The sequence below is a fragment of the Ciconia boyciana genome, chromosome 3 (genome assembly GCF_034638445.1).
Source record: "Ciconia boyciana chromosome 3, ASM3463844v1, whole genome shotgun sequence".
Taxonomy (NCBI): domain Eukaryota; kingdom Metazoa; phylum Chordata; class Aves; order Ciconiiformes; family Ciconiidae; genus Ciconia; species Ciconia boyciana.
Genome location: NC_132936.1, coordinates 25,549,346 through 25,571,091, shown reverse-complemented (window position 1 = coordinate 25,571,091; position 21,746 = coordinate 25,549,346). Strand labels below are relative to the sequence as shown.

Sequence of the window (21,746 nt, the reverse complement as noted above, 5' to 3'; positions counted from 1 at the left end):
GGAGTCTTCCGCTGAGAGTTCTTTTTCAATGGAAAAGGTACTATTTTATCAACTTTTTATAAGCTTGTACTTCATTCAGTAAAACATAGAAAAGAAAATAGCTCATAGCTTCAGGATTTTTTTTTTCTTAAAATAAAAAAGACACTACTGCTGCAGCTGCTACCACCTCTATCAGAATAGGCAATTTTTCAGGAATTACCTCCTGAGATGTAGGAGAGTTAAATCTGTCCAATTTTTATTCATTATTCCTCGAAGTCTCAAAACCCCCAGGCACAGGAAAAAGATGACATCCCACAAATTCTTGTTATTGTCAAAAAGTAGAAAAAGGACTTTTTAAAAAAATATGAGCATTTTCATAGAACAGAAAAAACATTTCCCAAGTACACATATCCAGAAAGGAATCAAGGTCTCTCTATCTCTTACCAAAGTATCAAGAAGAGCAGCCAAAAATGAAATGTAGCCATAAAGAACACATTAAAATTGCTTTAGATATCCTAAATAGAATAAATGGTCCATGAGAATCTCTATTCTCACACCAGTTGTTCTTGTTTTTAATATGGTAACAAAATGAAAAACACTTACAAAATAGATACTGATATGGAAAGAAAAGTGGCTTATTTTGATAGGTGGAGTTTCATCATTAAATGGTACATCACAGGTGAAATTACACAAATAACATAAAAGCTTTTAATACTACCAATGGAATACTACCATATACTACCAATGGTAATACTATTGCCAATTGGTAATACTATTGGTAATACTATTGGTAATACTATTACCAATGGTAATACTACCAATACTACCAATGGTAATACTACCATATGGAAATTAAAAAACGAAAGTGCTCTCATTCTGCAGTATTGAATAATACTGTTCCATCAACAAATCAATAAAAGGTAGGGTTTGTGTTTCGCCAGCGGGTAACAATAAAACTGCAGCTACAGATCTGTAGCAGATAAGGCTGAAACATTATTTATAATTATGAAACATATATTATATTTGGAAAATGTATAAAAAAGCATAAAGAAGCATAAATCTAAAGAAAATAGAAGACAAAGTAGCTTAAAAAAGTATGTTGAGAGAGAACAAATAGGTCTCCTTTTTCTTTGCATTCCTCTTGATTCTTCCAATTATTTTTCTTCTTTTTTCCCATTTTTAGGGCGATACTTCACTAAGTATCCTCCCCCTTTGTTCTTTTGCTTTCTCTTTCCTTATGAATTTGCACTTTGAACTTCAGGGCTCATTTTTGTTTGGTTGTTTGAAACAGGGACTCTGCATTCACATTGATAATGGACCTCTGAGCAAACCGTACTTCTCTAAACCATGATGGTTTTGTTAACAGCAATGGCAAGAAAGGCAGCATTCAGAGTCGGTTTGTGTTCCATCTTCTTGGCTGGCATTCACCTTTTCATTCTAATTCACTAGCAAAGAGAATTGCCATTAATCTTACAGAGTTTTCTCAGTTGCTTTTCTCACCCCCATCTCATGTTTTAGTCCAGGCAGCTTTTTTTTGAGGGTTATTTCAAAAAGGCAAACTTTAGTTGTGGAGGTTAATCTGTCTAGGCTTCTTTCATAGTCATTGGAGAGAAACAGGCTTTTTTAGATGTTGATTCAACGTAGGAGCTGAATGCTGGAAAATGGTTTACTCCTTCATTTGCTACATGAATCTTAATAGAATCTGGAACCTAAAATAGAAATGAAAAAAATTTCCATCGAAAATGGATTCTTTTCATTCAGTTCAGCATTCAGTAGTCTCTACCAACGTCCTCTATAACCTCTTCCCTGAGAATTGGTGGGAGACTCTTTGTCAGGTCAGCCAAATTCTCTTAGTGTTAGCTAAGAGAATAGCTTGGGAAGCTATTTCATCAAGCCATCCTATTCCTTATTAAAATAAAAACAATTTGAGCAAGTCAGCACTTTCACGAGAAAAAGCTGACTTTTACTAACCATTCTACATAAATATGAGCCAGTGACAATAAAAATATACCCACATGCAAAGAAATTCTAAGCAATGGGTTTAACTAAAACTCCTATTCAAATTAATGAGAAAAATTGACAATAAATCAGGTTCTGAATGGGTGAAGATGGAAAACAGGAAACTAAAAAGTTCTCCTGCAATAGCAATTCCTTCAGTATTGACTTCATCCATATCAAACAATGTTATGTCTGCCCCCTCCTTCTCTTCTTGTAGGTACTTATGGGCAGCCTGCAGGCTGCCTGTAGAAATGAATGTCAGAACCTTGCAGACCACTTGCGTGTGCTGCTGGTATCAAAGAGTGTGTTAAAGGTGAACAAAACTAAAACTATTACCTGTTGTCATGTTCCACCTTGGGGGAGGGGGAAGTAAAACTGTGACACCGAATATGTCACATGAAGGGTGTGAGTCTGGCGTACGGCTAAGGGAAAAGATGTGGCCTTTCCGTTGAGTCACGAGGTTCAGAAAGGACCCCCTTGCTTTATAAACTCCTTCTCAGAGAGGAGTTTAGGAGTGGCTGGATCCAGTCTTAGTCTCTGACTTGGTCAATGGTTTATGTCTAAGGGTTATGAGGACAATAAGGGTAGCCACACAGCAGAGTCAGCATTTGCCTGCCAGGTCCCTCTCCACCCCACTTGGAGTGACTCAGATTCCCAAATTCCCTCAGACTAAATTAAGGTGAAATGACACCAAATATTCAATAAGGCCCTTTATTTGTGGTGGAAACAACTTTAACATGGAACACATCAACCTGAAAAACTTGGAAAGCATAAAGGGGTTGGCAACGGTGGGATCGTACTGAAACATTTATGAGAAGGAAAGGGAGGAAAAGGAAAGAGAGAGAGAGAGATAAAGAGAGATATCACCACCCTTGGATCCTGTGGTGATGATGACAGGCGTGGCAATCCTCCAGTGATGGGTGCGCACCTGGTTCCTTGGCGGCATGTTTATACTCTAGTCCCACCTCCAGTTATGCCCCTTGAGGGCTCATAAGGTTCTTGTCCTAGAAGGTACTCAATCTTCTGCGCAGGCACCAGGTGGGGAGGGGAAGTGGGTTGCGGTCACGAGGGGTCTCTCAGGTGGTCATAAGCCCCTTCCTCAGGCCATATATGTGTGACCTCTGGCCATATATGGCAAGTTGTTATGTAAGGTACATCAATATGGCAAGTCCTTATGTAAGGTACATCAGAACACGGAACTGCGCGTCCTCCGACAGGCTCTCCATGTCCTGTGCTAGCCGACCCATGCTGTCACCATGCAAACCGCAACTTGCCTTTCCACAATGTTGGAGACATTAACTCTTTCAGTCTCTCACACCTGTGTTCAGATATTCAAGATTCTGCATCATCTGGACACACGTGGGTAACTAAGGGCAGTTTCAGGCAGCTCTCACAAGACCATCTGCAGGAGTAAGCGAGATGCAATAGCGTAACAGGTAATGCAGATCATCACTGCTTTCCTGCAGAGATCGTACACATTTAATGGCAGAATTTGCCTAAAGTTCACCTTGCTCCAGGTAACTAGTCAACACCCATTGCTTGGGGCTAATGTATAAATATTACAATACCATTTTAAGAGAAAGTTTGCTGAAATTAAAAGTATGAACAAAAAAGACTTTACATACATCCTTTCTTTGGAAGAAGCACTTTGGATGAGAACATTTTAAACTAGCAAAATATGACTCACCTAAACACAGTTGTTAGGGCAAGTCATCCATAAGAAACAATTTGTTCCAAACTAAAAATTATATTACTATAGATAATCTCAATGATGATCATAAGCCCTGAAATGATATATTATATATGTAAGGATTAAAGGACAGGACTAAAGAACAAGACAGAATTTTCTGATAGGAGGAGCTCAAGCATCAAATTATGCATCCTAGGGCAAAACTCTACCGAGGTGACTTAAAATATAAGCACAGAAAATGCTCAGAAAGAAAGATGAAATATCTCTCAATTAAGATATATTTCTAAACTTACTTGTGGGATGTGATATTTCAGGCTGAAGCTACCAAAATTTGTTCACTATTAAATTTAACAGGAGATTGTTCTGCTTCATTACTTCTGAATTTCTTGAAGATCTACTGATCAGAGGGCACATTGATAAGGTGGCACCATAAAGAGAGCAATTTGAGGGTAATCATTAAAATCTGTATGCATACTAGCAGCTACATGAGGCAGAACACAATGAGAATTCAGTATAGTAACCTACACCATACACTGCAACAGGATATGTATAAGGCAAGGATATTCTGAAAAATAATGATAAGCTGACATTCCAACATAATGATTTTTGCTCTAAAATTTAAGAAAAAAATTCCGGTTAGAAAAGTCAATGTACTCTGAGATTCATTAACTACTATACCGAAGAAATACAGTGGCTAGTGAATGCTAGTGTGGCTAAATAAAGATATTAAAAATGTGGTAGTTAAATATTGTTAGCACAGGTAACAATATCAGCAAAGATACAAAATTAAGGGCTTCAGCATATACTAACAACCAGCGCCAGCTTTCATAGGTACATATTAAGTATGCAGCTTTCTTAAGGATTCTGGATCTTTGCCACGGTATATGGCCCTCGTTACACGATGAGAAAGAAACTGCACTACTGTTTCACCCTTCAGTCCCACATATCTGCGCTGCAAATGGATCCACTGGTGGAAATCCGTGTCTCTGCATCTTGATTGCCTATGTCAGATATTCTTGTATGTGCTGTGCTTCCCCCTTTCCTTTTACAGCCTACTCCTTCTCTACATAGGAATAATATTTAAATTGAAGCACTGAACTACATGGACACCTTCCAGAAGGTTTTGAATATTGCAAAATACCTACAAAGGAGATGACAAGTGATATAATGAAGGAAAATATGAATGTGATACTTAATATAAGACAGTGTAGAGTGAGCCCCAAACACTCAAGTAATTCTCAAACATTTCTAGAATTGGCTGTTATTTCATATTAGTAGCAGTAGCCACTTCTTGTAAGTGCCATTTGAAACCATCAAAACTAGTTATTTGCAAAAGACTTTTTTTAAAAGTTAAATTTAGATACAATGAACTTTATGACCCACTGAAATACTGACTAGATTTCTTTTTTATTAAGGACAAACAAGCCAGGCAGCAATTTTGACAGGAGGTATTCAAGTACTAAGTGATATATACTGTACTAAATTTTGAGTATGATGGGTAGAAATAATAGACAGACTTCAAAAGTTTGCATAGAAAAAAAGAATGTCATAGCTCTTGGGAGTAAAACATAGGAGCAGAAAGTTAATATAGTGAGCTTTGTGCAGATAGTCTAAAACTGTCAAAGCCTGACCCCTTTAAAGTAGAGTTGTCAGAACAATTAACTTCAGGAAAAAAAAAGCAAAGTCATAATGAGGTGACAGTGAAGGAAAATCCTTTCCTCAATTCTGAAACAAGATACATTATTTTATTGAGTGAAAAGAGAAATACCTTAATCCCTGGAGGTATTTAAAAGATGTTTGGATGAGGTGCTTAGGGACATGGTGTAGTGGTGGACTTGGTAGTGTTAGGTTTACAGTTGGACTTGGTGATCTTAAAGGTCTTTTCCAACCTATACGATTCTGTGATTCTGTGATTCTGAGTCCTAGGGGAATATTTATAATATCTATAACCTATACTAACACTCTGAGAAGATTCTTTAAGCTGAAAATGTATATAGTTTGGAAAGACACAGAACGTGAAGGAAAGGTCTCATTCAATTGCTCTGAAAGCTTTTGGTTTTGGAACTACTTCATCGGTTGTTCTTCCTTAAGTACAGAATTTTTTGTCTTACAGCTCTAAAAAACACTTCCAGTCAAATTCCAAACAATCTGGAGATGTCCTACGTTTCATTTGCCAAAATGAATTACTTAAAATTAGACAATAGCACATTATTTTAAATTTCTTTTGATTTGAAGAACTTAAACATACCCATCTGATTCCCCTAACTCTGGATCTCTCTACAATTTGGAATGTACTTGAATTCAAAAGAATCTTTTTTGTTTGTAATTTTATCCTTATTTTGCAAATGGGAAACTAGGACATAGAAAAATTAAGGCATCTAACTTCTGATAGTTTGGATCCAATTGATTTACTGAGAACATAAATTTAGGTAAACAGAATCTCAAATCTTGCAAAACCATATAAAAGTCAGCTTTAAATTTTGGCTTATGAAATGACAGACAGATAAAAAAGGTGGGGTTTTTTTTAAACTTAGGTTGTTTTCCACTTTGTATCTCTTTTTCTTTCTCTTTTTAAAAAAATTCTGATCAGCAACTTGTGGAAAAAAATGCCATTTTGGCAAGAACAGTTGCAAAATAATGACTAGAAAATTCTAAAATAGAATATTTTACTCTTTAGAAACATGTAAATCTTTAATTAGCTGACCTATTTTATTTCATTAATCCAAAAGGGTGTATCTCTCAATAAAAAATAGGAATAACAGTCAGATCCCAGATGACTAATGGGAATGACTTCAATCATTAGTATGTTAGTATGTATTCTGAATTGAGCAATAAAAACAAGCCAGTCTAGCATGTGCAAAACAGATAATGGAAATCTGCAAAGCCATGTAAGTATTCAAAATTTTATTGCGTACCATAAGCCACGTTTGAAGCTTCACGCATTCCCAGAATAAAGTTCTAGGCACAAATCTTTAGTCTTCCTTACAGAAGGAATGTTGAGCACTATATAAACTGTTTGTTAAATACACTAATGTTTGGACAGTATCATATTTTTTTAGATAGCTCCCTATTGCTGCAAAGGACAAACATGCTGTTCGTACTAAAATCTGATCTATTCAAATATTTGCTAGCATATTTTCTTTTGCCTCAAGGCCTTTGCTTAAAGTGGTGCCACCAAAAAGGATAGAGTAGGTTTTTTCAGCTGGCAATACTACTGTAATCCAATTTGTAAAAACGTTAAAAGAAAGCTTCAGAAATTGATTTATTTCCCCCCTCAGGCAATTTTTGTGTGTTGCAGGGCTTCTAAGCCACTTGTTATCATTCTATTTCCATTTACACTGGCTTCGTTTCACTGGTTTTTGTGGAGGTGCTCTGATACTGTAATAAAAGGTGAGCCTGTAAAACCTAGGGAGGTGGAAATGTGGGTGATTTTTCAGTTATTAGCGGCTGGCCTGTGAAGAGAAAAAGAGTCCTCTTCACAGACTTTTTCCTCTCTAAATTCCATTTAGTAGAGGCATAAAATACCATTTGCGTTCCTATGATAGGGTTTTGAGGTTTTGGGTGGTTTGGTTTGTTTTCTTTTTTTATTTTCAGATGAAGAGTTCTGTACATTTTTCATTTCCAAACAACTCATAAGTAGGAGCATAAATATCATCTACAGCATTATGGATGATTTATAATGGATTTGTAAAACAAAGTTTCAAATAAAATTCACCCTCATTTATTCTGAAGTCGAATCAACTGTTCATTGCTGTAATGTTGTTCCCTGATCTCTCTCTAAAGCCTTATGACACAGGAAATGCAAGCTAGCTTCACAACTGAAGTTATGTAAAATAACAGTTCACTATATACACTGTTGTGGATTAATGTGACATACCTCCCAAAAAGGTGATTGAACGTGATGTGACATTCATATGTGAGAGTAAACGACAAAACTCACATAATGAAGCTTAAACTGACTAATGCAAATGTTTTCTAAGATTATATCTTAAACTGTTTGACATGGTACGGGTGGCAAAATCACTGAGAGATCTCAGTTTTGCTGACTCAATTCCTCTTTGGTTTTTTTTTAATTAAAAAACATTAAATCTCACCTGTAATCTATTACTGACAATGGCCTTACTATTATATTTTTTATTATTAAACTCATCGTACTGTTATCAGTGAGCTAACAGATATAGGTAACAGGCCTGAAGAAATAATTAATCCTATGAAACCTTTAAAATTACATAATTTTCTAAAAATAGGATTTCTTTGGAATATAATTGTTAATTCATTGAATCAATCACATTTTAATTTACATCTGTGTAATTTTACTTCTACTACGTCCATGTGGGTTCATACCAGTACAGGAGAGGTGCCTTTGGTCTAAATACCTGTGTACTGTTAGAAGGCAGAAAAGTAGTCTGCTCATATAATTGTTAACCTGTAATATATGATCTTACTTAAAGTTTCAGTTGATTTTTCTCAAGCACAAAGAGTCATTAGCTTTATAGTAATTGAAATAACTTCTTTCTCTTAAAGGTAAAACACTGGTTTTATCCCCCTAGCAATAATGGTTTATGGTACTACTTTATTTTTGGCACTCTTTACAGCACTACTTTATTTTTGTCCAATTTTATCAAATATTAGCTGATGTTTTCTTTCAATGTCATTTAGCACAGAGGCATATGAAACCATTTCTGTGGCTGAATTTTGTGTACAATGGGTAGAAATCATAAGAAGATGCATAGTATAATGATGTAGAGATGAGATCTGCCAGGAAAAGAAGGCACTTCTGCGTAGCCATAGCGCAGTGCCGTGGCCTACCGGTTCATTTAGTCAGCAGCTGCCAGTCTTAGTGACTGCCACACGTTTCAGACATAAACTGGCTTTTTTCTTCTGTAGCTTGCACTACATTGGAGCCTGACACTGTGGGGAAGTACTGTGATTTCCCATTACACAAGCCCTTTTCTTCTCAGCATGGGTTAAATAAGTAACAAACCCCAGTAGACCCATCCACTGGCAGTGAGCGCTCTGAGAGTTGCCCTCTCTCAGATCTGCCATGTGATTCCACCGTGCCGGAGCTGCCGGAGCCCGCTGGCTGCCCAGACCTGCCAGACCTTTGCCAGCAGCTGCAGCCCCTTGGGAAGCCCTCAGCCCCACCGTTTTTCTGGGACCTGCCCCCGCTTCAGTCCCCTTCATGGCTGCATATTGGTTTCGTGTTGGCCAACTTGTCTCATGTTTTCCTGCTCCCTTACTGACACCCAGTAACTGCGGTCACAGGCTACTGCTTCGCAGCATCAGAGTTTCCTGCAGCAGATGTGGGCCTTGCTACCATGGCCGTTTGGTGGCAGCCAGAGAAACCAGCTGCTTTTTCTGAAGGCTAAATACGTCAAAATCATTAAGCTTGCAGTTTCTTTCTGTTTAGTGTCCAAACTCAGTGAGTTTTGGTTATAGGGGACCTTCTGGACTTTACTGAGGGAACTTTTTTCTTTGATTGCTTCCATCCTTCCCTGACTAGCAAAATACTAATTTTATAATTCCTGCAATTAATCCCTAGTTAAGCTAAAGTCACAGGAACAGCAGGAAGTTTTCACATGACCATACCATGGAAAAAAATGTACATGTATTTAGCTATATGAAAGGCTTGAATTTAAAAAAAAAAAATCTATTTCTTGTCTGTTCAACACTGATTATTAATTTGAGATTAAAAATCTTAAACTGCAGAAGAAATATGAGCCTTTTGTATACTGCTAGTTGTAGTGCCCCTCCAATGAGGTGCACACACCTCAACTGCCTCTAGTTAGCAGGATGGAGGAGCACCTGAAATTAATTAAACAAATAAGGAATGGGGGAGTAGCTGAGGGGTTTGCAAGAGTCTACTGGGGTGTAGGGAGCTATGGGAGATAGCTGGTGGAAGAAGTTCTGTGGCCATCTGATGAGAGGGCTCTGAAGTTAGTTTTTGAGAGAGAAGGAGAGTGGGAAGCAGGAGACTGCAAGAGCAGTGTTGGGGTGTTGCTGCGAGCCTATAACCTAAGAGAAGCTGAAGGTGGAGAAGCCTGAACCTGGGGAAGGCAGCACTGAGGAAGAATTGGCACTGCTGGAGTAAGAAATGTGAAAGCTAAGGGGTTTTAATTTTTTTTTTTTTTTTCCTCAGGAAAGAAAGGTGAATAACACTCATCAGTGTGAGGAGGTGTTGCTGTGTGTTTTCTTTATGCTGGAGAGGTGGGGAAGCAAAGGGTAATTCCTGTGCAGAGGACTGGGTGTGCTCTCTGAGCTGGGGCTCTGCCTGTTGCAGTGTTTCTTGTACAGTTTTTTAAGGGAACAGTCAGTGTTACCTTAAGCTTGAGAAAAGCCACCAAATTAGAGCCTCTAAAGGAAAAACTTGACCTTGAACAACTTATTCTATATGTCTTCCCTTTTTCTGTGAGTTAAAAAAAAAATTAGGCTGGGGTAGTGGGATTAAATATATATATAGAGAGAGCCTATCTTCTGTGATAGAAAATCAGTTATAAATTATAGCTCTTGTACTAATCTTATAGTAGCTCCTCATTCCTTTATATATGAGATTGTATCTGAGTCAGGTTTTAAATCTTCACTTCCTCTTGGCAACAGAATGGATGTAAATTACTAAAATAAGCCGCCTGTGGTTTCACACCTGGCAGGTAACAGCCTGGTTTGCTGGAATGGATACGCTGTTCTCCTGGCTTTTGTACCATTAGGTATCTTAACCTGTGGGTAACTCTTCTCATTGCTGATAGCCAGTATGGACAGGAGTTGGTCCACAGGGATGGCATCTTAACAGGGGGAATCCCCATATAAGTTTTAACAGTGCACTCTTCTGGTTGTATAATGAGGCAGATAAGCCTGCGAGAGCATGACCCATAACAGTGGCTGTGGCCAGCTTTCTTTGTGATTTTTTTTTTTAAGCTTTTTTTATTATCTCTGGCATTTGCAAGAGTGAGCTTTGCTCCAGAGCAGCAGCATATGGCAGTGGACAGGGGAGATGAAAATTCTCCAAGATTTGGGAAATAATACTGCAAAAATCACTTTGCTTTTGTTTCTTTGTGATTATACCTTACTGGTGGCTACCATTTTCATGACTAAAACTTGCATAAGAATAGTTATATAACATCATATATTCTTATTTTGGTGTGTGAAATTTCACCATAAAACTTAGTACTTATTAACCTTAAAAAGTATATCTTTACTACATGAGATGCAATTCTATCTCTGAAATAAGTCTTATGGGAGGGGGGGGAATACCCAATCAATCATAGGCTAGAAATCAATCCTATTGAAATATTTGAGTCTTGAGGCTGCCTTTATGTGCATATTTTCTAATTATACAAATAAATACTTATTGGACTGTTCTGAATTATCAGTCTCTGGTTTGAACTAAACCCTTACAACTCCTCTGTTAAGCTTTTAAAAAAGTTTGAGAGAAGCTGTATTTTTAAATAATTGGTCTTTAGGAAAAGAAAAAATATGAATTTTTTTCTGACCAGCTGTAATCTTGTCTGCTCACTGCCAACTTCCAGCTCTTAAGTCCTCTCCATGCACAGCATTTTAACATTGAGTTCAGTTAGGTGACTGAAGTACTGTACGTGTTCACACACCACAAAGACTGCTTTGTTCTTCACCGTGTTGCTCTTGGAGATACCTCTAGTTGACTGGTGCCAACTGTTTGAAAAGTTAGCTTGTTATAACTGTTGCCTTTGGCTAGAGATGCACCTATTCAGTCTTACAGATTCAAAAACAGGAAGATGAGCTTTTTTTTTTTTTTTTCACCTTGCAGAGCTTTAAAATAGCACCTCTCAGTGTCCCCTTTATTTGTAGAAGGGGGAACGTCAGAGCTCATGTGGCTTCATAAAAGGTCACGTTATGGATATGTATCCTGTAATTGCATTTGTTTTCATAGCATTGCTGCTATTTCCTGTGGAATAACTGGAGTTACCACATTCTTGTAAATACTACAGTACCTTCTTTTCTGTCCAGATATGTTCATGTAGTTTAAATAGATTCAAATTATTAATTACTAAGATAACACACTAATGATTTGACTCTTTAATACCTAAAATTGAGGAGCGCTTGAACAGATGATATTTTTGTAATGTTCTTTGCTCAATATCATCAAGGCTGTAATGGGTGCAGGTGCCCTGGGGGCTGCAGGGCGGCCTCTGTGAGGAGAGGCCGTGGCTGCCCCGTGCCGGACACAGCCGGTTCCAGCCGGCTCCAACCGACCCACCGCAGGGCACGGCTGAGCCCCGCAGCCACGGTGGTGGTGGCTTGGGGAAATGTAGGTAAGAAAGGAGAGAATAAACCACAGAGAGGAGGAGGGAACAAAAAGTTAGAGAAACAGCTCTGCCAGCACCAAGGTGACAGAGGAAGGAGGGGGAGCTGCAGGTGCTGGAGCAGATATTCCCCTGCAGCCTGTGGAAAAGCCCATGCTGGAGCAGGTGGATGTTTCATGAAGAAACCACAGCCTGTGGAGAGCCCACGCTGGAGCAGGGTAAAAGCATGAGGAGGAAGGAGCAGCAGAGAGGAGCTGTTATGGACTGACCCCAGCCCCCATTCCTCATCCCCCTGCACCATCTGAGGGGAGAGGTAGAGGAGTTGGGAATGAAGGAGTGAAACTGAGCCTGGGAAGAAGGGAGGCGAGGGGAGGGTTTTGATTTAATTTGGCTTTGTTTCTCACTAACCAAACATATTTTAATTGGCAATAAATTGTCTCCAACTCAAGTCTGTTTTGCCCATGATGATAATTGGTAAGTAATCTCCTTGTCTTTATCTTGACCCAGGAAAATGCCCATCTTATTTTCTCCTCTCTGTCCTGTTGAAGAGGGTTAGTGAGAGGGTGGCTGGGTAGGGGTCTGGCAGCTGGCCAAAGTCAACCGACCACAAAGGCATTAACAAAATCAGAAATAAATGCCAGGAATCCAGAGAGTCATATCTTGATTGCTTTTTCTTCAGATCCCTAATAGCGTATACATATTATTGGCTATTGGTGATGTTGAACACCTAAAACATGGAGGGGGTTTGCCTGCTTTTTATTGACAGTATAGTTCTAGGATAATTTCCAGTTAAGCCAAATACAAGATACCACCTTTTGAACATTTTCAGTGTGTTGTACTTAGTATTTGACTTCTGTGATGCAGTGAGATATTTCTGGAGAACTACAATAGATAGCCTAAAGCTTTAGTCCTTAAGAGATTTTGACTTGCCTTGCTTTCTGATCTGCAGTTGATCGGCACAATCCTTGAGGTAGCACCTGCCAGTAACTTTGTGTTTTCATGTGGTATGGTGAGTCTGATACAGAATGAGCTTATGGATCTCCTCTACATCAAATGACGACTTCCAACAATAGTATGTAAAACCTGAGAGGATATGACACTGATGGCAGAGAGCTCTTTGGTGTTTCATATGGCAATTAATGACCTATATCACTTTATGGTAAAATGGGAGAAATGTTAGGTTTTTTCCTTATACAGATTTGGGGGTGTGTGTGAGGGGGGTGTGGGCGTGGAATCTCAGATTTTGTCATTATCTATGGTTTGCCTAAAACTGCTTTGAGGATAATCCATTGAAATTTATACTTTACCTTGTTATTAATAACATTGATCCTTTTGGCTAATAGCTTTTGCAAGAGACATCTGATAGCTAATTTCAGGACAAATGGATTATCCTAATGTCTTAGCCAAATGGATTCTAGTTACTTCCTCTGAGAATGTTTCTGGGAACAAGCTGTACAGATGTATGAGCAGAGCTCTATCTATATGAGATATATATATAAAAGTGTGTGTGTGTGTGTATATGTCAGGCACAATTCTAAAAATGTTTAAGAGATCTGATTCTCCTTCTAATTGTAATAATGTGGCTTCATATATTTCATTGGCCTAATCTGAGAAAAGAATCAGTCCTTATGGGTGCAGGGTCCCCCCTCCCTCTAAGGTTTGGCTTTATATCTGTAATCCCTTCTGTAGGCACCTGTAGGAATAAATAATCTAGCAAATAAAATGGAAAAAATGCTTCTATTTTTCCTTTGCAACTGTGCATTGTTTTTTGGCAATTGTGAAATCAATACATACTCTTGTTAAAGTGGTCTGATCATATGAGGCTTCATGCTGAACAGCTGTTTCTGATAGAGCTGTTCTGGAAAGCTTCATTTGACCATTTCAACCATGAGGGCAGTGCAAAACATTTATTTAAATAAAAAAACCCAAAAAATCTAGTGACTCTGGGAACAAGAATGTCATAGTTCTCATTGGAGGGAAGAGAAGTGGAGCTGGTTTTGTGTCAAGGATGTATTTGAAACACCTGCAAAGATCAGTTCAGCTGTAACCATGCTTGAAGGCCTATCAATTTCTACATGAACAGCTGGGACTTGCTAAAATTTCATAACTACATTCAGCAAAGATTCAATCCCTAATAAACTTATACAAATAACCTAAAACTTCTTAGGCTGATGTGATTGTACTTCTGTATTTCCTCAGAAACTGTTGAGTGTTCTTGTTTTTTCTTGCAGCAGCTGCTTGTGATAGGGACTGTGCCCATGTCTTCCTTATGGGTCATGGATTCATCGAATATCTTGGGTTAGGAGAGACTGTGGTTATCTGATCTTATCTTCTGCTGACATTGGAGCCAAGTCTGAAGATAGATTATGCTGTTCAGGGCCCTGTCAAGTTATCAGTATCTCCAAGGATGGAGATACCAGATCCTCTCTGGGCAGCTAGTCCAATATTTGACCACCATCATAGTGGGTGTTTTTCTAACACAAAACTGAAGTTTCTCTTGTTGCACCTTGCTTGTTGCTTCCCATCCTTTATGCGCTTCCAGAAAGAACCTGGCCCTGTCTTTTTCTATACTGCTCCAATAGGTAGGTGAAGACAGCAGTAAGGTTCACTGCTTAGTTATCATCTTTTAAGGGCTCAATAAACCCATTCCTTCAGCCTCTTCTTGTCCATCATTTGCTACAGACCCCTAACCATATTGCCATTGCCCTCAGAGGACTTGCTGTGCTATCTGTTTAGTACCAGGGAGTCACAAAATCTGCCTTCACAAGTAGAGGGTGGAGAAGTTCTGAGCAGAGCCAGCTGGACCTGCTAGGTACACTATTGCTATGCTACTGAAAAAAAAAAAAAAAAAATAGACCTTGTCACTAGAAATGGCTGAACGTCAAGAGCTATGAAATGACATTGTAGAGAGAAATGTGGTGGCTTTTCTTCCCCTCAAATACAGGCTAAACTCAGTACTAGTGTACCACTGTGTTTTCTATTGCAGGTTCTGTTTCTTCTTTATAGACAAACCAAATATATTCTGTCTGTGGTTTAAAAAGTATTTTAGTGTGTGCATTTTGTGCAGATTCATGCTACTGAAAGTTAAGGAAGTAGCAATATTTTAAGCTTAAAGTATTGCCATATGCTCGGTATGAAGTAGTGCAAGTTTATCAAATGACAGTTTTATTAGCAGAGGGACTTGAAATTATTCTGCTTTCTTAGCACACACACTTGTCTGTCTAAACAGTTCCCTTTCTGGTTGCAGTAAAGGCCTACACATTAATTGCCAAGATACATTTCCAAAGTGAAGCAACATGTGAAGGTGTGTGATTTTTCTGCATGATGAAATGAATGTGCAAAACACATTATGATTCATGAGCTATAACTACCTAGTGAAAATGTTGGGGGGCAGGGGGGGAATGACTTGGTAGGCTAGCAGTGTTTTAATCTGGAAATGTCTTTGAAGAATAACACTCTAGATTTTCATCTGCTGTCTCGTTTTTGTTTGTACTCAATTTCATGTCATTTGCTCTCACTGAATTTATTAGAATACTATGAAAAAATGCTTTCAGAAATATTTCAGGCAACAAAGCTACTGTAGAGGCACCCAGGTAGTGTGTTGAATGACTGACATACAGATTTCATCTATTCAAGACTTCTCCATAATCTTTTTTAGGATTACTGTAATATTTCGACTTCTTTATAACAGATTTCAAGGTGATGTATTAATTCCTAGATGTTTACCACATACTTGCCTCTTCCTATGTCTGTAAAACCTTTTAAGTGCACTGATTTAAGGTATAAAAGAATATATTTGTCTTCCTTTAATGTGAATTGCAATGTCAGTTAGCCTAAAAAATTATCTTCTAGTATTTCAAGGGGGATACTATAGAAACAGTTTTATTTATTGAGCAGATAAAGAATCCATATTGTAGGAGTGATACTTATTATCATAACAGAATCAAAGCAGGTAGGTCTAGAAATCATTATAAGAGCTCATGATGCCCAGTCACTGCTCAGATGAGTTCATTTATATGAACCAAATCCACGCCAAGTGGAGCAAACACTGATCAGAAATGAGGTAGCTAAAGCTGTATAATTCCACATCGATATAACTTTTTTGTCTTTTTATCGTGTTTTGTGCGTTTTGCGGTTTTGGTTGTTTTGGGGTTTTTTTTTGGTGGTAGTTTTTTTTTGTTTGTTTGGGGATTTTTAGGCCTCCTATATAGTGTGAAGTGTTCAGGCTAGCTGCTTCTATCTTTCTGTGTGTTTCAACCGGGTTTTCCTTCCTTCCTCTACAATTCATGCTAGTTTCCTATATTTCAGCAAAAAAATGTTAGATCCAGGAAATATTGCAGTGTTATCAAAAAAATTCCCCTTAAACTAGAAATCTTTGAATCCCCTCTCAAAGAAGGAAGAGACATGTAAGTAAGATGAGAAAATACATACCCTAAATTAATAATGAACTGTCATACAGTACACTCCAGATGTAGGGCAGTAGTGATAACAACTCTAATTTATTAAATAGAACAAGAGGCACATTTCCCTAAAAGCTGCAACATCTAGTGACGGTGAGAGAACATACAAAAATCTGAACATAAGATATGGCAAGCCTCATGCTAGTTCTGCAGTTTGAGGATTGAGGAAAAAATCAACCTGGTTATTTCTGGAATTGGAGTAAATGAGGTGGAAAGGAATAGGAGTAATAGGTTGACAAGTACACAGAAGGTAAAAAGATTAGAGCAAACACCTAATTAGCACATGGGAGACAATGTTGTTTAAAAAGAAAGGAAGAAATTGCAGAAAGCTTTTTGCTGACTTACGTTGCCTTGACTGTATGCCTTCACCTGTACTTAAAGCTGTCCTTGCTTTGATCTCTGACTCATCTGAGTCCGTTTGTTTTCCAAAGCTCAAAATTGGAAAGAGATGGGGAGCAACCTGAGTGATGTAATTCAAGCATGGAGTTCCTCTTACATTTTTTTTTTTATATGTGAGAGTGTTCTTAAGCCTAATTTTGCAAAGAACTTCTAGTTCAGTGATACTGCTGTACTAGTATGTTGTTTAGTTATTTATCTTCTGCAGTTTCAGATGCCAATTAATGAACTATAGCATCATTGTACAATAAACTTCAAATAGAAGATTTTTTTTAAAGGCATGGATTATCTTAACCATCCAGATTGAAAATGTATCAAAGAATTTTTGGTGGGGTGGTTTTTTTGTTTTTTGTTGTTATTTGTTTTGGGCTTTTTTTAATGAGTTGTTCCAGTGTCTGAATTCAAGAAGCTCTTTCAGGGTGAAATATGAACAAAAGGTGGTTTCCTGGTGTGTTGTCCTGTACCCAGTGGATCACATATCCTTATTGCAAAATACAAAATTAGCTAATGATGTAAGCTGCCAGTATAGTTTTGTGTTTGTGGGACAGTAATGGTGTCTTATGTCTTACTTACGCGAAATTATTCTAATCATTAAGAAATCAACACCTCACTAGTATCAGCCAGGTCTAATGAATTGTCTTTAGTGATGTTTCAATAAAGGATGTAAACATTGTTTTCAGTGTTTTATCGTCAAAATGAATCAAAACATTTATTTGGGGAAATTATCTTACAATCAGTATTGCAATGTAATTATACTTTATCCAAAATTCTGTTTTTTATGTAAAGGTAAGACTGCAAATAAGATGGGAAACGTAAGGTAATTTTTCTGAAGCTGTGAAATGGAAGGGATTTTTTTGTTTCCTGGTTGATGTATATGACATGGAACATTTGAGAGCCATGCTTTTTCTGAAGCAGCAGCTGGAGGACAGACAGGATGGTCGACGTTTTCTAAAATTGCACTAGGTATCTCTATGTGAGTTAAGGCCTGGATATCTGCTTCTGGGCATCCTAAGTTTGTGTCTTCATCTTGAAATGAATCCTGTTAAAAAATTATTTGTCTTTAATAGATACAAACAGGTCTTTCTTTCAGTGTTCTCTGTTGGAGAGTGCACAGATGTGTTAAAATAGGAGGGTTAAAAAGAATGTGTTTGAAGTTTTGCAGTGAATGTTTAGAGACTGTATCAGGGTAAAAAGCATAATGCGTTAGCAGTTGGGACAGGGAAATATGATGCTCATCATAATGGTCATCACACCTACTGAAGTGCTTTATTTTAAAGGTCACAATAATTTGTGCCTTTTTATTTCACAGGCTATCTGGATTTCAGCTTCCATCATCTATTGTGAGCACAGGATCTATCCTCACCCTCTGTTTCACCACAGATTTTGCTGTCAGTGCTCAAGGCTTCAAAGCTGTCTATGAAGGTAAGAACTCTACTCTAAAGACCTACCAGGTCTTTATTCTACTTGATACATGTTTTTGACATTGAAATGTGATGTTTCAAATTTTATTGTTTGGGGTTTGAATCATCGGTGAATATTACATAATTTTTTTTTTCCCTAGCGTACTTAAATGTTACTACATCATGGCCATAGTCTTGATTTTTAAATTTAATTAAAACTTATACTTCAATTTCTGCTGGAATTTTTAATCGAATTTGTCAGGCTTCCAAAGCTGGATTCAGAAGTGTTTACATTTAAAAGGTTTTCTTATTATTTCCTGAATGATTTATTTTGACAACTTCTTTAGGCAATGCCTAACTTAAGGGGTATAACAATAAAGATGAGAGGAGATATGGATACACTAACTGGTCTTGAAAATCAATCCCTAATCTTCTCCTTGTGGAAAATTAAAACAACAACAATGATGACAACAAAAATGTATGTGTATATATAAATTTAAAAACAAAACCAGAAAAACAAAGCAGTTGAAAACTGGACGGTTAGACTACAATGATGACTGCACAGTTATGAGAAAAAATAAGGCCAAGCATTTCATGTCTCCTAGTGTCTACCAAGAATTAGGCTCATAAAACTGGACTGATACCATTTCCTTAATACTTTGAGTTGTACAAAAGGCTTTGAGATCTGCAACCTTTGGGAAAATTACCAGATACTGTGGTATTAAGTCAGTTGCTTAGCATTGTTGGATAATGAGGGTGTTTTGAGTGTAACTTAAAGATTACTTTCAAACTGAGTGTGTGGTGGTTTTGGTTTTTTTTTGTTTTACTATTTTTTTATTCATGGAAAATGCAGGGCTTTACTAGAAGTTGCAGAAAGCTCAGTTTCAGATTACTTCTCAAATGCAAAGCCATTTTTTTCTGTGGGTTCATAGGTATAATCCTTTGAAAGTGTTTATTCTGGAAAAGCTGTGTACACAGTTAAGTGATAGAATTAAAAGCAAAATATTTTTATCAATGGGGTTGATGTAGAAAATAGTACAGTTTGATTGTAGCTATTCACTAGGACTAGCATTTGCAAGTGTGTAAATCCATTACCTGTGATCTCTAAGTTACTTTGACTTTTTCTAAAGTGGTGACCAATGTATCTTCAAATGCTTGATAAACTTTGATTATGTTTCTCCTAGAACTATTCAAAGTCCCTTGAAACTTCACCCCCCCTTTCTTGACAATACCTAACTCTGCTCTATGTTGATGCATATCTTTTGTTTCATATTTGATTAATGTTTGGAAATTACAGTGTTCTTTATGTTTTGAAATCAATATCCTCATTGAGTAGGTTACCTAGGTGTGAAAAGACAGAGGTGTGGGAGGTGTCATGAGTAACTCAAACTTGTGAGCTTTTTCTAATTGGGATGGGTAGCTCAGCAGTATGTCTTTACTTGGTAGCTATTCCTCCCTTTCTGTGTTCCCCAAAGCCTTATCACCTCATAAGTCTGCTGATCGTTGTTTTTTAAACTGAGATGAGGGCTGTGAGGAAAGGCTAGGAAAGTTTCATTTTAATAGTCTTTATAAGTTTCATTAGGTAAGTCGAAAAGGAGTATCATAAACCATGAACACACCAGAAACTGTTTTTGCTATCTCAATAGGAAGTTGCTTTCTACATACCTGTATCTTTCTGTTCTAGTAGATGCATACGATAGCATATTTCGTCCTTGTATGCAATCTGAGCAGTTTGTTTTTCATATGGAAAAAGACAGTGAAGAATGCTAAAGGACGTCTCTTGACTGTCAACTTAGGAACACATGCACAGAGCCACAGGCTGTAATATAATGACACTTCCTGCTGGCCTACTTTCTTGTAAAAACCCCAGCAGGAAGAGCTGTAATTAACATTGACAGATAGCATCACTCTCTGGTTAAACAACACTGCCCCCTTTCAGATTTAGTGCTGTAAACCTGGCATTGTCCATGCGCTTTAAATTGACTTCAAAATATCACATCCACCTCTGGAAGAAATGGTGAGTGTCACTCAAGTGATGGTGTCTCAGGGTACAGGCAGGCAGTGGGGACTAACGGTTCAGGAAGGATTTGTAGCAGTGAGGAGGGGTTAGGTGTGTTTTTGTGAAGGCTCGGGGTGGTTTCTGCTGTAATGGCCAACTGAGTTACTGAAACCCCTTAGTTTAAGAACTCCTGTAACTCTTCCCTAAACTAGTTGTTTTAAACAGTGACCCCTTCTGGCTCCTGTGCCATATGTAATTTTGTGAGTAGGCAGGTGATCGGTTCCTCTGGGTCAGGGGGAATACAGACCAGATGTTACTAGTCACTAGAAGTCTTTATAATCACTCTGCTGGCTACCCATCCCTAAGCTAGTTTGCTTTTACTAAAAATATCTAGCTTTCCCTGGGTTTAGCCAGGTCTTTCGTTCTTCTCTGGAGTAAGTGAATTACTGTTCAGCTGGAAGTGCAGGGAGGATTGAATTGCTACTGACTGCTGCCATCTAAGAGTTTGGGACACTATGGGGTCGTAATGCACAGTTTGAGAAACGCTGATTTAAACATCTTGATTGGAGAGAAGTTTTAACTGCGTGTCAGCTGACAAGGGCAGTATGTTTAAAAAACAAACAAACAAACCTGGTTGTTTTTTTTTAATGGTACCTGGGGGAGTGATTCTGTAACAGAAATTTTTGTATAGAAGTAGAAAAGTCCACAACATTCAAAAGTTAAGGAGTTCTAACAGACTGGGAGCAGCAAAAAAAAAAAGCTTTCCATCACTATGCAAAGGCATGCAAAGGAATCGTTCTAGAATTGCACCACTTGTCCCTCAGCAGCAGATGAAGTAGATCTAAAAAATTCAAATATTAGGACTAATGAAGGAACTAATTTACATAAACTTTCCATATTCTGGGAAGCTGCAAAACTAGTGTGTGTTTTTGGTTTTGTGTGTGTTGGTTTTTTTTTTTTAATTCTTGTGACAAGCCACTCTTTCTTCTAAATAGGAAAATGTTGTCTAATTAGGATTGTTACCTTCATGCAATTTAAAAAAAAAAAAGATTAGTGTCTTCAAAGTTAGCTCTGCTATTGGAAGTCAGTATTTTAAATGTAATCATGTGGGGAAGAAGCTAGTGTTTTGACAACAATGACTCTAATCTCTCAAAAGACAGTACTGGGCTAGATTCTCTGCTGTGCTGAGCTTCTGCTTTGCAGAGCAGAGAGGATGCTGTTGGGAGGTTTCACCATTACTGTCTGCAGGGTGCTCTTTTTAACTTAAACTCCCTGGTGAATGAGGTTAGGGTGCTGAACCAGGAAAGAAAGCATACGAATCGCTTCAAGACCTACTGAACAGCCTCTGAAGCTATACCTACACAGGTGTCCCTAGCAGAGAGAGAATGCTACATCCCATTCCCTGAGCTGAGATTCTCATCTATGCATTTTATTGGGTATATTAGTGACTTCCTGTGCAGCAATTACATAATCGGATCCTTTGTGTTTTTACAATATATAAATAGGTTAACAATGAAGCTGGTGAAACCATATTCCAGCACTCTAAGC

At 37.8% G+C, this 21,746-nt stretch overlaps 1 protein-coding gene across 1 annotated transcript in view; it reads left to right on the top strand.

Moving 5' to 3' along the window:
- Positions 1-21,746, top strand: part of CSMD1 (CUB and Sushi multiple domains 1) — a 1,308,402-nt gene that overhangs the window by 347,012 nt on the left and 939,644 nt on the right. Inside the window, exon 3 of the mRNA XM_072855145.1 lies at positions 18,109-18,221. Within this exon, the coding sequence (XP_072711246.1) occupies positions 18,109-18,221 (113 nt within the window). The remainder of the gene's footprint in view (positions 1-18,108; positions 18,222-21,746) is intronic.